Source organism: Triturus cristatus, chromosome 7 (genome assembly GCF_964204655.1).
Source record: "Triturus cristatus chromosome 7, aTriCri1.1, whole genome shotgun sequence".
Classification (NCBI taxonomy): domain Eukaryota; kingdom Metazoa; phylum Chordata; class Amphibia; order Caudata; family Salamandridae; genus Triturus; species Triturus cristatus.
In genome coordinates this window covers 284,507,554-284,522,116 of record NC_140590.1, presented here as the reverse complement: position 1 = coordinate 284,522,116, position 14,563 = coordinate 284,507,554, and the positions used below count along the sequence as shown (strand labels likewise).

At 49.5% G+C, this 14,563-nt stretch overlaps 1 protein-coding gene across 1 annotated transcript in view; it reads right to left on the bottom strand.

Annotated features, from left to right (window-relative positions):
• The window catches only part of LOC146809437 (circularly permutated Ras protein 1-like), a 293,808-nt gene that overhangs the window by 136,352 nt on the left and 142,893 nt on the right, over positions 1–14,563 (bottom strand). The window contains exon 6 of the mRNA XM_085616287.1: positions 13,683–13,765. Coding sequence (XP_085472413.1) covers positions 13,683–13,765 — 83 coding nt within the window. The remainder of the gene's footprint in view (positions 1–13,682; positions 13,766–14,563) is intronic.

The following is a 14,563-nucleotide window of genomic DNA, read 5'->3' as shown; positions in this document are numbered from 1 at the left end:
CTACTGGACCTCGGTTTTCTCACTCTGCTATCTCTTCACAGGGTCGCTAAGGAGGTGCGCAGGAGTGAGGTTACCTTCAGACGTGCTACCCCCTTCGAGAGTCCTTCCCTTACCCCTATCCAGGGATTCCATCCGTTTCCTCTCCCCCTGGGGGTGGTGTCCCTCGCTCGACGTCCTACTAAGGGGTTGGCGGCTACACCACACAGGAGGGGAGGGTTCTTAGCATCGCTCCCGCTGTATCCGGCTTATGAGGTGAGTGGCACTTGACCTTCTATCTCACAGAACCTGACAGGTTGACAAGCCCACGGGTACCTACAGCCTGAGCGATGGATGCGGATACCACCCTAACCGCAATATTAGAGACCTTAACTGCCTTGCGTGGGGAGGTAGATGCCTTCCGGGCAGAAAACGCCACGCTTAAGCAAGAGATGGGCACTATGAGAAGAGAGGTGGCAGGCCTCTCCCGCCAAAAGGGAACAGGGGCTGTGGGAAGCTCATACATCAGGGGCTGGACTCTGCCCCCCCCTTTCACTTCGCACATGCCCGCTACGGATGGGGGAGCGACCGCTTCCGTAGGGGGACAGGGCACAGGGGTCTTCCCGCACACCTCCTTCTCTTCCGTGCCACAAACGGGTTCATCACCTATACATGTCATACAACCCATGCACCTGCCCCTTGCCCCTCCAGAAAGATTCTCTGGCGACCCAAAGAAATTCGGGGTATTCATGGGACAGTGTAGACTGCATTTTCTATGCAAACCCGCTGTCTTTCCGACGGATCAAGCAAAAACTGCCTTTGTGCTGTCCTACCTCGGAGGCAACGCAGCGAACTGGTCTTTTCCCCTGATAGAACGCGACGACCCCGTGTTATACAATTTCCCGAACTTCTGTGTGGAGATGCGACGGCTATTCGACCGGAAAGGCCATCAGCTGTCCCTGGATAAAGAACTCCTTTCCCTTAAGCAAGGTACACAGGACTTGCTTACGTACATCACCACTTTCAACCGGCTGATCGTGGAAACGGAGTGGCCCGAGGAAAAGAGGACGTCGCTGTTTTATCAGGGATTGAGAGGGGAGTTGAAGGACGTCCTGGCCCAAGTGGTTCAACTACCTGCCACGTGTGATGAACTAATCGACCTGACCGTTCAACTAGACCACCGTCTTCAGGAGCGGAAGGGAGACAAGCTGAGAGCGGAACCAAGGTTCGCCCCTTCGAGGCTTCGTATAGTTCCTGAAGAACGAAGCCCCCCAAGTGATGGGGTGGAGCCCATGCAGATTGGGGGAATTAGAGGCCCCCTCAGTCCAGCCGAAAGAGAGAAAAGGAGAAGCCAGAAATTGTGTTTATACTGCGGGAAACCAGGGCACTTCATCAAGGAATGTAAGAGCCGGATGAAAACAATTGGCCCAGGAAGACCCGGGGACAAGACCCTGCCGGTGGTGAACACAGCATCCGAGTATCCGGAAAACTGACGTCCTCAAGCATGGCGGAGACCCCCTGTTTGAGGCCTACGGTCACCAAGGTCTCACCCGCAGTAGCCAACACTTTGCAGTCATCCGTAGCCCACATGAACATCTGTGCTGTGCTGGACTTGCCCTCAGAGATATCAGTGGTTGTCCATGCCTTATTGGACTCGGGGGCTACTGGCAACTTTATAGACCAAAAGTACGCCAAAGAACTTCACTTGCCGTGTGATCAAAAGGAGGCGCCTGAGAGGGTGAAGGCCGTGGACGGATCGGCACTGACGTCAGGGCCTGTGCGGTTTCATACACATCCGGTCCGGATGCAGATCGGAGAAAACCATGTGGAACGCATAAGCTTCGATCTGATCGACGCCCCCCAATTTAAACTGATCCTAGGAATGCCGTGGTTAACGCTACACGACCCTCTGGTGAGATGGGCAGCTCGCACGGTGACTCTGAACTCACCTTTTTGTCGGGACCACTGTACCATGATGGCAGAGAAATGCACCCTACCCACAGTCAGTCCAGCCGCAATGCTCGCTAGCGCAGGCTCGGAATCAGCGGTGTGCTGTCTATCAACACTACCTGAAGTGTATGACGAATACAAGGCAGTGTTCGACAAACAAGAAGCAAGCCAGCTGCCTCCCCACCGGGAGTATGATTGCGTCATCGAACTGGAAGCGGGGGCCAGCATTCCCTGCAGCCGGGTCTATGCCCTCACCGAAGCCGAAACAACGTACCTGCAGCAATACCTAGCAGACAGTGTTGGCCTCCGGATTTATACGCACCTCTTCCTCTCCCGCGTCCTCGCCTATCTTCTTTATACCGAAGAAGGAAGGGGGATTGAGGGCGTGTATTGACTACCGCGCCATCAACAGAGTGACAGTGAAGAATCGGTACCCACTACCTCTAATTCCAGTACTGTTGGACCAGTTGAAGTCAGCCCAGGTCTTTACCAAGCTGGACCTCAGGGGTGCGTATCACCTTGTAAGGGTGAGGCGGGGGGACGAGTGGAAAACGGCGTTCAGAACAAAATTCGGACTGTATGAATACCGAGTCATGCCGTTCGGTCTCTGTAACGCCCCCGCCGCCTTTCAGTTCTTCATGGACGAAGTGCTGAGAGGGCTTTTGGACGTCTCATGTATCGTCTACATAGACGACATCCTAGTCTATTCTGCCTCCAGGGAGGAGCACGTGCGCCATGTCTCAGCGGTACTGGAACGCCTGAAGCAATACTCCCTCTACGCTAAATTGGAAAAATGCCTGTTTCACGTTCCAGAGGTAGAATTCCTGAGGTATGTCATCGGCCCTGGTGGAGTGTGCATGGATGACAAAAAGACGAGAGCCATCATCGAGTGGAAAACACCCACCACAGTGAAGACCTTGCAAAGCTTCCTCGGCTTTGCCAATTTCTACCGGCGATTCATCCAAGGCTTCTCTCATATAATCCAGCCTCTTACCCAGTTACTGCAAAAAGGAGCGAAGTTTGAGTGGTCGGAAGCATCGGAACGAGCGTTCCATGCCTTGAAGCGTTGTTTCACCACGGCATCTGTGTTACGACATCCAGACGCGGCGCAGCCCTTTGTACTGGAGTCCGATGCATCACAGTTTGCAGTGGGAGGAATCCTATCGCAACGTCATCCGGACACGGGCCAACTACACCCCATCGCCTTCTTTTCCAAAAAACTTTCCCCTTGTGAAACTAATTACAGCATCACTGATAAGGAGCTGCTGGCGATTAAGAAAGGATGTGAGGAATGGCGGCACCACCTACTGGGAGCGCGACATACGGTGGAGATATACAGACCATCGAAATCTCCTGTTCCTAAAAACAGCCAGGGCTCTTACTCCCAGACAACTCCGCTGGTCGCTATTTTTTTCCGACTATGATTTTGTGATTCGATACCGACCAGGGCCGCAGAATGGAAAGGCAGATGCCTTATCAAGACTTCAGCCCCCTCCTGACTCCTGTGACCAGTCCCCCGAGGAACCCCCCGTCATTCTGCAAAAGGCCTCCTTTCCAGAGGAACTTCTAGCCGCAACAGGGGTAGACGACTTCTTAGAGGACGTGCGCCAGCAGACAGACAAGATGGACTCACCTGCATGGGTGGCAGAACATCCTACCCGTCGCTCCACCTCCCAACATCTCTTGCACCACGAGAACAAATTGTTTCTGCCTTCGGAAGAATTAAGGCGACACGCCCTATACTGGGTACATGACACACCCCTAGGGGGGCATTTGGGAGCCCTCAAGACCACTCGAGCTCTGCAGCGTTACTTCTGGTGAGCAACCTTGAGATCAGATACGACACGTTACGTGTCAGGGTGTGCGGTGTGCGTGCAAGGAAAAGCGCTGCATCAGAAGCCCTGCGGAACGCTGCATTGAATCCCTAATACTCCATCTCCCTGGCACACGGTGTCCATGGACTTCATAGTGGACATGCCCCCCAGTCTGGGCCTGAATACCATCTTGGTGGTAGTGGACCACCTTACCAAAATGGGTCACTTTTTAGCCCTCGACAAACTGCCTTCGTCTGCATCTCTCGCCCTCATCTTCCTACAACAGATAGTGCGCCTACACGGCATACCGGCTGTTCTTATCACGGACCGAGGGACGCAATTTACCTCCCGCTTCTGGAAGGCGTTGTGCGAGGTAATGAAAATTGATGCCCGCCTTTCCACGAGCTACCACCCCCAGACAGACGGGAAGACGAAGAGGTTGAATCAAACCTTGGAACAGTATCTCCGCTGCTTTACCTTGTCACATGAGGAGGAGTGGAGCAGGCTGTTGTGGCTAGCCGAGTTCACCTACAACAACGCCGATCATTCCTCTCTGGGGTGCTCACCGTTCTATTGTCTATTAGGTCACCACCCAAACATGCTACCCTTCGAATGGCCAGTACAAACACAACATCCCTCCATACAGGAACATCACTCACACCTCCGTTCCATACTCCAGGCAGCCAAGGTACAGTTAGCTGCGGCGCAGAGGCACGACAAAAAGTACGCAGATAAACGAAGGGCACCTGAACCCGCGTACAAAGTAGGGGACAAGGTTTGGCTGAACACTCGACACCTTAAGTTCAAGGGCAACACCCGTCTACAGCCCCGATATGTAGGGCCCTATGCCATAACCAGGGTGATAAATCCGGTAGCTAGACCTCCCCGCTCCGTGGCGCATCCACCCAGTGTTCCATGTATCATTGTTAAAACCATGCCTCCCACATACCAGGATCCTCTCAAAACCCCAGCCTGTGCTGGTAGAGGATGAAGAGGAATACGAGGTCAAGACAATTCTCGATGTAAAACGTGTGAGGGGTAGACTCCTTTACTTAATCGACTGGAAAGGGTACGGACCAGAGGAGAGATCATGGGAACCCTTGGCTAACCTACACTGCCCTGCCTTGCTGAGACGCTTTCACGTCACCCATCCTTCCAAACCTGGGGGCCCGTCGAGACGCCGGGCGCAGGGAGGGGGTTCTGTCACGACCCGGAATACCCGCGCGGCGCGAGGAAGCGCGCGCAGGGTGTAAGACTACATCTCCCAGCATGCCGAGTGGAAGGCGCGATCACGGGACCTATATAGGCCCCGCCTTCCTTCGCCCCGGCGCTTGTCAACCATTGAGGAATCAGAACGAGCCCGGAACGCTGCTCGCGTTCCTCGTTAACCAACGAACCACCAGCTACCTAGTTTTGAACTAGGAACCTCCCGCTTCTTCGTCTTCGTTATCTGCCGAGCACTGCCAGGGGAGACGAGCGTGCTCCGTCGAGTCCCGCCACGGCAACGGACGCTTCAGGGCGCCCCCGAAGCCCTGCGGCTTTGATACTTTGCCTACACCCCCCTACCTACACAGGCTAGAACGCAGGGACGCCTTCTCCGGACGCTGCGTTAGCCTGTAGGAGGTGGGAAACAATTTCCATAATCCCCGGTCTGCCAGAGTTCATCCTCGTTGGGCAGCCCGCCTGTTTTCCGGCTGCTCCTGCACAGTGCCCCAGAATTACGGAATCCTCCTCCTTCCCGCTTGGAGCCGCATGAAAGGCTCGGAGAGCGTCCCGGACAGCAACCTCTATGCGCTTGGAGCCGCTTGAAAGGCTCGGAGAGCGGCATAGACCCCAGACTCTGCCCTGTGCGACCGCGCTGAACCCGTGAGTACCACTCCCCGACCTAAGGCTCAGTGTTACCAGGCGTTGGGTGAAGGGAGGGGACTCTTCTACTGGACCTCGGTTTTCTCACTCTGCTATCTCTTCACAGGGTCGCTAAGGAGGTGCGCAGGAGTGAGGTTACCTTCAGACGTGCTACCCCCTTCGAGAGTCCTTCCCTTACCCCTATCCAGGGATTCCATCCGTTCCCTCTCCCCCTGGGGGTGGTGTCCCTCGCTCGACGTCCTACTAAGGGGTTGGCGGCTACACCACACAGGAGGGGAGGGTTCTTAGCATCGCTCCCGCTGTATCCGGCTTATGAGGTGAGTGGCACTTGACCTTCTATCTCACAGAACCTGACACCTTATGTCTTGAAGCAACCTATTTATAAAACTCAAACACATTGTTATTATATGCTACTGGTGCAGTTATAAAAAAAGCAAGATGTTAATTCCTTCTCACATTAGGGAAAATAATTAAAACTATCTATATTCAGCATTTTCGTTTAAGCTCTTTCTCGTGGCATCTTCTTAGTCTTGCTTGCTTTTTGATGGATTTTAGTATGAATGTCAGACACCCTTGGGCTGTAGAATGTTTTGTTTTTTATAATTTTTTTTAAAGATTTAAAAAAAAAAATTTTTTAATGACTTTTATTGAAAGTTCTGACAATTCTATACAGCAGTGATTACATCCATACCTTTCCCTTGGGTTACAGTTCAGTGAGGGATCAGGCATTACACAGTATCCAACATCACATATTGAAACATCTCGCACAGTACATCAATATCGTTCTCAACAATAAAGCATTTGGTTTAGTGCTTCGATTTAAGTAAGTCCGGATGCTCACGCAAATACCTTGTCAGAGGTTCCCAAATGTCCGAGGGCTTAGAGTTGGTTGGCAGTTCTTCTGCATATAGCAAAAAATTGTCCCTACAATAGACAGCATCTAAAATCCAGCTTGTGAGAGTAGGGGATGTCTTACTGTCCCAGTGCATCGCAACTCTGCATTTTGCAAGCAACAACATAATGGCTATCAGCTTCTTTTTTTTTGGATCGTGCTGGTATGTTAAGGCCCAATAGACAGAGTCGGGGTATGCAGCATTCCCAAATGGCAGGTCACATCTTCCCAAAATTTCTGCATCTTATTACAATCCCATGCAAGGTGGATAAAGTCTGCTTGGTCAGTTCCGCATCTTTTACAGTGTGCATTATCGCGTAGTCCATACTGACACAGTTTTGCTGGGGTGTGATATGTTTGATGTAGGTATTTGAAATGGATGATGCGGAGATTTCCGTTAGGTGTGAGCAATGTAGTGTGCGTGCAACGTGAGATCCAGTCTTCATCCGTTAGCGGAGTATCTAATAATCTATTCCATTTGTCATGTGCTTTGTAAGTTTCAGCGCCTATTTCTGTTTGCACCATTTTATACAGTCGTGAGATCATGTTTGAGTGCGTGGTTGCAGCTATCAGTGTTTGTAGTGGTTGAAGGCTAAGGGGTTCCATGGGAAAGGAAGGATATAATTCCCTTATAGCTGCTCTGAGCCTATGATAAATTAATCTAAAGAGTAGTGATTGGTTTCGTACATATGACAGATCGTCAGAAGTAATAAAAGTTCTGTTAGGATATAGGTCACCCATCTGCGTTATTCCTACCTGCTCCAGCAACCTCACAATATTTTGTTCTTGTGTAACAGATATAGCAGGGTGATGTGTAGGCGGCAGGTTTGGAGTATATAAACGAGTCTTGTTCGCTAATTGACTGAGGCGTTGCCATGCTTGCGACGTTGTGCGTATCGTATTGATTTCCTGTATTGTCAGGTGAGGTCATGTATGTGGCAGTATTTGGGGTAGTGGTATCGGATCCACGTCGCCATCTTCCACCGCTAGGTGTGGGAGGTATTTTACTGGATGATACCAGTAGTAGGCGTATTGTGCCTGGGCACATAGATAATATAAATAATTGTCAGGGACTGTAAAGCCACCAGCGGTGTATGGGAGTGTCATGGTTTTCAAACTGATTCGAGCCTGCTTTCCAGCCCATATTATTTTAACAAAGGCCGCATGTATTCTATTAAAGATTGGAGTGGGTGGCGGTATTGGTATATTAACAAATAAATATAGCAATTTGGGCAATAACACAATTTTTATTAACGATATTCGATCTGCTAATGAAAGAGGGAGAGTGATCCACCTATTTATCTGCGCCTCAATGCGATCTACCACCACACCGTAATTGGATCGGAGTACTATATCCACCTCCCGGTGGATCCAGACTCCGAGATATTTAATTGGATCTTCCTGCCACATGAGGGGAAATTCTAGATTTGGTGCTTTTGTATTTACTGTGACATGTCCCAATTAATTTGCAAACCCGAGTGCCTTCCAAATTTGATATATTCTCGCAGACGCGGTGACAAATTATCTTCAGGGTTCCGTAAATATAACACCATATCGTCAGCATATAGTGATATGCTAATTGGCCTAAGTCGGAACCGTAATGCCGTGTGTGCATAGTTCTGCCGTATTTTACAAGCTAATGGCTCCAGTGCTATAGCAAAAAGCAGTGGGAACAACGGACAGCCCTGTCTGGTGCCACGTTGTATGGATATTGCGTCTGATATGTGTCTGTTTACCTTAACGCGGGCAGTAGGCTTAGTATAGAGAAGGGCGATCCAGTTGATCAACTTAGGTGGTAAGCCTATTCTATTTAAAATGGCAAACATATAGAGCCACTCGACGGAATCAAACACCTTGGCTGCGTCTAGTAGGACGGCCACTGCCTGTAACTCTGGATTCAGTTGATGCAGCAAGGCAAATATGGTGCGCAGGTTCAGGGCCGGACTGAACGTAGCGGGCACCGGGCAATCCCCCGGTGCGCCGCACGGGTGGGGGCCGGTTTTGGACCCCTGGGGGGCATTTCTGTTACAGGGCCGTTTTTGCAGCATAGCTAAAAAATCGGCCCTGTAACAAAATCGGCTGAAAACCGGCCCTGGCAAAGAGCCCGGCGGCCCCCTTGTCCCCCCAAGGGGTTGGGGGGGCCGGCCGAGCTCTTTGCCAGGGCCGGTTGGGGTTCCCAGTCTGGCTCTGCGCAGGTTATGTGCAGTCGATCGCTCTGGAATAAATCCTGATTGATCAGGTAGGACTATAGTGGACATAAATGGTTGCATCCTTAGCGCGATAATTTTGGCCAGTATCTTAACATCGGTATTTATTAGTAGTGAAAGGGGCCTGTATGATTCCGCTTTATCCGGGTTTTTGTCTCGTTTCAATAAAGCAACTATAAGCGCCTCTCGCAGTGTCGGAGGAAGGATTTTATTGTTATAAGCCTCATCATACATTTCAAGCATATGTGGGACCAGTAGATCTGAATATGCTTTATAAAATTCTCCAGTGTAGCCATCTGGGCCACGTGATTTGCCATTGGGCAATGACTTTATAGCGAGCTGTACTTCCTCCTCCGTCACAGGTAGGGCTAGGTGTTTGCGGTGTGAATCTGACAACCACACCAGCGCAATGTCTTTGACATATTGTAGTATTTCGGACTCCGGTACCGTATGTTGTGTGCTGTAAAAATCCCAATAAGTGTCCACAAATGTTGACAATATACCCTGGGTGTCGCAGTGTATCTGTCCATTTCTGTCCTCTAGTCGTGTGACAGTGTGTTGTTTATGTTCACTGCGTATTTTTTGCGCCAACATTCGGCCCGGTCTACCACTTCCGCCTAGCTTACGTGCAGTATAACGACGGCCAATGTATTTTATTTAATCTTCTGCGAGTTCATTGTACCTGCTTATCTCCTCGCGTAAGCTACCCAATGCTGGTGCAGTGTGTGTGTGTTCATATTTGGCTTCCTATACCTTTATTCTACCCTTGCAGTTTTTCAGTTGGGTTCTTATGTCCTTTAATATACCAGCATTTGTGCTGATGCAGACGCCTCGCAGCGTCGCCTTGAATGCCTCCCAGAGCACCCCATTGCTATCCACCGAGTGCCTATTATCTGCAAAGTAGTCTTCTATCGACTTATGGATCACTTCTTTGTAAATGGGATCCAACAGTGCCGCCGCATTAAAGCGCCATACAAATGGTGGGGGTGCGTATGTTGGAATCAATAGGGCTAAGAGGACCAGTTTATGATCCCATAGGGTCTTGGAAAGGTGTTGCACGTCCTTTGTCCATGTGGAAGCGTGCTCGGTAAGGAGCCAGTAGTCCAATCTCTACCAACTGTTATGTACTGTTGATGAGTGTGTACTCTCTAATGTAGTGGGGTGGCACACACGCCAGATGTCACGCAAACAAAACTCCGTCATTCCATTCGTCAAGACAGATACTGCACGTTTGTGATATTCCGTGGTGTTTTGAGATCTGTCCTTACTAGTATCCAATGTAACGTTTAAGTCGCCCCCACACATCAGCTCCAGCGGTGGTAAGGTTCGCAGAGCAGTAAATAGTTTCTGAAAAAAATCAGGATTGTCCGTATTCGGGCCGTACATGTTAATAATACCGACCTTGGTGCCCCGTAGTGTTCCTGTAATTATGACAAACCTCCCCTGCGGATCAGTAAGCGTTTTATCTAATATAAAATTGGTGCCCCTATGTATAAGGGTTGATACACCCCGGGCGTATGATGAGTAAGTTGCTGACACTGTGACTCTGCCCATCTGAAGCCCAACCTTTCAGCCCTGTGTGGCAGCAAATACGTTTCAGCAAATACATGCATAGATATCAGAACATAACAAGCATTTACTCTTCAATGCATCAAAACCTCCACCTCTCCCTCCTCCCACCCACTTCACCACCCCAACTATGGCAAAGACAAGTCCCATCAACAGTTAACAAATGCAAATATTTCCCCCATAACTCCCCCTTGGATTAATACCCACGAAACAGGTGCAAAGGTTGTGGCGTACACAGGGGGGCGGTAGTTACCAGCTAACAACCTCAGCGATTATACAGCTGAGGGACCGATTCAACATAACATACTTCATTTAAGCATAATAGGTATGTGTCACATCCTACTCATTACAGTTCAATCACATGCATCTTGAGAGTTCCATAACCTTCACATCACCCGTGATAAAACAGTCTGTGACATGTATATATTTATCGCTACTTACAAATCTGGTGTGCTTCTAAGCCGCTCTAAGTACTTTCGCATGTAGAGAAATATATTGTTAGGAGGTCAGCTAATGAGCACTATCTTAGTCCCTGCGTCTTCTAACGCCTTGGTAAACAGTCTTGTCGTTACTCGACATCCGATGTGCGGTCTTGTTCCACGCTCTGGCCCCGTGGGGATTTACGCCGCAGAAGGTGCGGATGGTGCAATTGCAAGAATTTAAGGACTTCTTTAGGGTCATTGCAGATAGTGCTTTTTCCGTCTTCAGTGATTTTCAGACGAGCAGGATAGATCATGGCATAAGAGATATTGTTCTCCCTTAATTTCTTTTTGACATCCATGAACTTCTTTCGTGCCTCTTGAACTTGCGAGGTGAAGTCTGGAAATAAAGATATTGTCATTCCTTCATGAGTAAGTTTCCCCAATTCGTGGGCTTTGCGGAGCGCAGCATCTCTGTCTCTATAGTTCAAGATTTTGGCGATAATGGGTTGCGGTCGCGCTACAGGCACAGGTGGCGACGACAGGGATCTGTGTGCTCGCTCCACTATAAACACTTCGGAGAATGTATCTCTGCCTAGCATCGTAATTAATAATGTCTCGACGTATCGTTCCATGTTTCCTGTGCGGGTAGATTCCGCCACTCCCATGATGCGTATGTTGCAACGTCGCGATCTAGCTTCCAAATCCTCAGTCTTTGCTAGCAGAGTCTGTAGAGTTTTTTCCGCTTTAGTCTGTTTCTGTTCTAATTGCTGAAGTGAGGCTTCCACGTCCGATATGCGACGCTCAGCCATGTCTATACGTTCTGTATGTTTATCTAGACGTTCAAACATACGGTCAACTCGGTATGTTAGGGTGTCTATTTTCCCGTCTATATTTGGTAGAGTGGCTTGTATCGTCGCAAGCATCGATTGGAAGTCCACTGTCACATCCGATCCCGTTGCGGCCGCAGTGCTCATCTAGCCCCGCCCAGACGCTTCAGTGTTCATTTCTGGCGCTTTTCGCTGCTGCTCAAAGTGCAGTTTTGGTTGTTTTTTCTCCGGCTTCCCCATCTCTCAATGACTTTATTGGGAACTGGTAGGGCAGTAACAGCGTCGTCACTGGGTTTGGTGTTCACTGCCCCTTCACAGTCAACCCTTCTGCTAGTATGCGAGTGACCCTTGGTGCCAATGCAATCAAGAGTAGGACAGCTCTGTGCGTACCACACCAATGCCCACCAGCGGCAGCCCAGCTGGCAATCTAATTGGTAAAATATATGTGGATAGGCCGTAATGATTAGAGACCTTAAGGTATACTTTTAGGGGCTATTATTACAATATTCAGCGCTGAATAATCCCAGGGTTGTTCCAGGTGAGCAATAGTTCCTAGGAACACCGACCTGTAGGTGTTAAAAGTTCCATAACTGAAGTAAGGCCTGATGGACCCGAGGGTGCGTCAATACAGGGGTTAGTTAGCCCATATAGACGGAACCACAGCACCATCTGGCCCTACAGTCACCAGGGCACAACAGAGGCACCACACTGTCACTCCGCCGCAGATTCAGGTACTCAGCAATGCGTCGCTTTTCTGTACTCTCTTCTTAATGTGGGCATTAGGCCTCAGATATTGCAGGTGACTCAACCACTGGGGGACTTAGGCTTTAGTCAGCCCTCTCCAATGCCCCGTAGTAGTGCTGAGTGTCTTTCAGCGGGGGGGTGGAATCTGTGCAGTTCCCCTAGATATTGTGGCCTGGGAAGTCCCGCCCCCCGTGCCGGTATCTTGCAGTCACTGATTGGGGTTGAGAGAGCTTGCCCTCCGCTCGCGTCCCCGATTGTCTGTAGTCGCGCTTTCTAGTACCGGCGGTGGATATTACAGCCGCCGGTACCACTTCAGTCGCCGCCCCGATCTCGCCGCAGGTCTTCTTACCGGCACACCCAGGGTCAGCAGAGCGTACAGGAGAGGGATCCTGGTCAGGCACGGGTTTCCGCGCTCTCCCGCCACCGTCTACGCGCCGCAGCCACAATCTTCGCTTCAGGCCTAGAATGGGCCGAACACGCCTCGGACTTGCGTAGAAGCCGCGTCCCAATGTCTGGCGCGACATGCTCACCCTTGTTTCTCGGCGAGGTCAGACATCCAGCGTCGCAGCACAGCCGATGAGACGTCAGCAAGTAATTTGAACAGGCAGTGTAGCAGTATGTTCCCTGCATGTAGTCGCTTAGTTGTTGGGCATTCTAACATTTTGGTGACACAGGATGGCTGCATGATGTTGTCTCGGTCGGGAGAGCTCGCCTACAGCGTGGCCATTTCCCAGCGTGGCTAGCTCCGCCCACCGGGCTGTAGAATGTTTAATGTAATGTGTTCAACCTGTAACATTTAAAATGAATGAGCAATGTGAAACTCAGTGTGCAGAATATGCCAAACTGTTTTTTGAGCAAGGAGGTGAAGAGGTTCTGGTTAGATTGTATCCCAGAGATGTGTATTTTAATTACTACAGACCACGTGAATTGTTACATAATATTATTGTATCAGGGATGTAATGATACATCTTTAGAAACATTTGTGGCAGCAGCGCATGAATACTCTGATGTCAGTTTGGAATAGATCTGAAGCTGAACATCTGGGAAGCCTGGATTTTATGTAACCCTACACAAAAACAAATAAAAACAATGGTTGTAGAAAGATTGTTGGCAGGAACAGTTATGGAGTTGAACCCAAGCATAATGCTGATCCTGAAATAACAATGGGCTTTTTATAGAAGGCCAAACCCACTGAATTTGTAAAGGCTTGCTATGGACTTCTCTTATTTCTCTGAAAATGTCACCTTCTCTAGTTTCTCTAGCATCATGTTTTCCCTACGGTCTCTGATATTTTATTATGTGTTTTTCACACTTGACACCATCTTGCTCTGTAGAAATAGTTTCTACCTCCATCATATCATAGTTTGCTGCATGATGCTTTGAATATTGGCTTCCAGTCTCTAAAAGATGTTTACCTCTTGGTCGTCCACTTGGGTTCTCGCAGACAACGCGGCCGTGCACTGTTGACAGAATACAGGAATCTCAGAAACAGGCTGCCCTGAGGAAGAAGCAGACATAAAATAAGAGGATGATAGAGATCTCAGCACCAAAAGCATGGACAGCTGATCCTCTCAAGACATCCATGTTGCCTTCAATCAACTTGACGCACCTCTCTTGCCTTCTGGTCAAGGGCCTGCTCTTATGCTCACTAGGAAGTAACATTTCCTCTGCTTCAAAGGTAGGTCACCCCAGCAGGACTTCTCCAGAACCAAAGTCTGAGCCCACCACCCAGGGTGAAAAGTCGCCCTCGTAAACATTTCCCTGGGCGAGGGCACAGAGTCTCCTCTCAAAGCCCATTGTGGTGGAGAAGCTATAACCATTGAAAAAGCAAGCTTTCTTCAAACGCCAGACACTCTATCATTAAGGACATGTCACATCTTTTGCAGAAAGAGGAGAATGGGCTGACACCTGGAACATCTGGGGAAAAGGGGAGCTGTGCAGAGGAGAGCTTGACTTATACGAGATGTACATTCCGTGAACAGTACCCCTGGCAGGTATATTTCACCTAATATTATGAGGAGCAAAAACCTGCTGTTGACTTTTATCTGGCACATGAAAAGTGATGGGCATTGCATCCCGACACAGACTTTAAATATGGTGGTATTGCTCTTGGCAAGGGATTCTGCATGGCCTTTTTCTCAGTGGGGTAACTGCATCTTCAGAAGCACACACAAGATGTTCTGCTTCAGAGGTCTTTTGTCCAGGTGACACACACTAAAGTATTGTAATATTGCACACCTTCCAGACCACAACTAGCTGTAAATTATTCAGCTTTGTATCCAATACATTTTAAAAT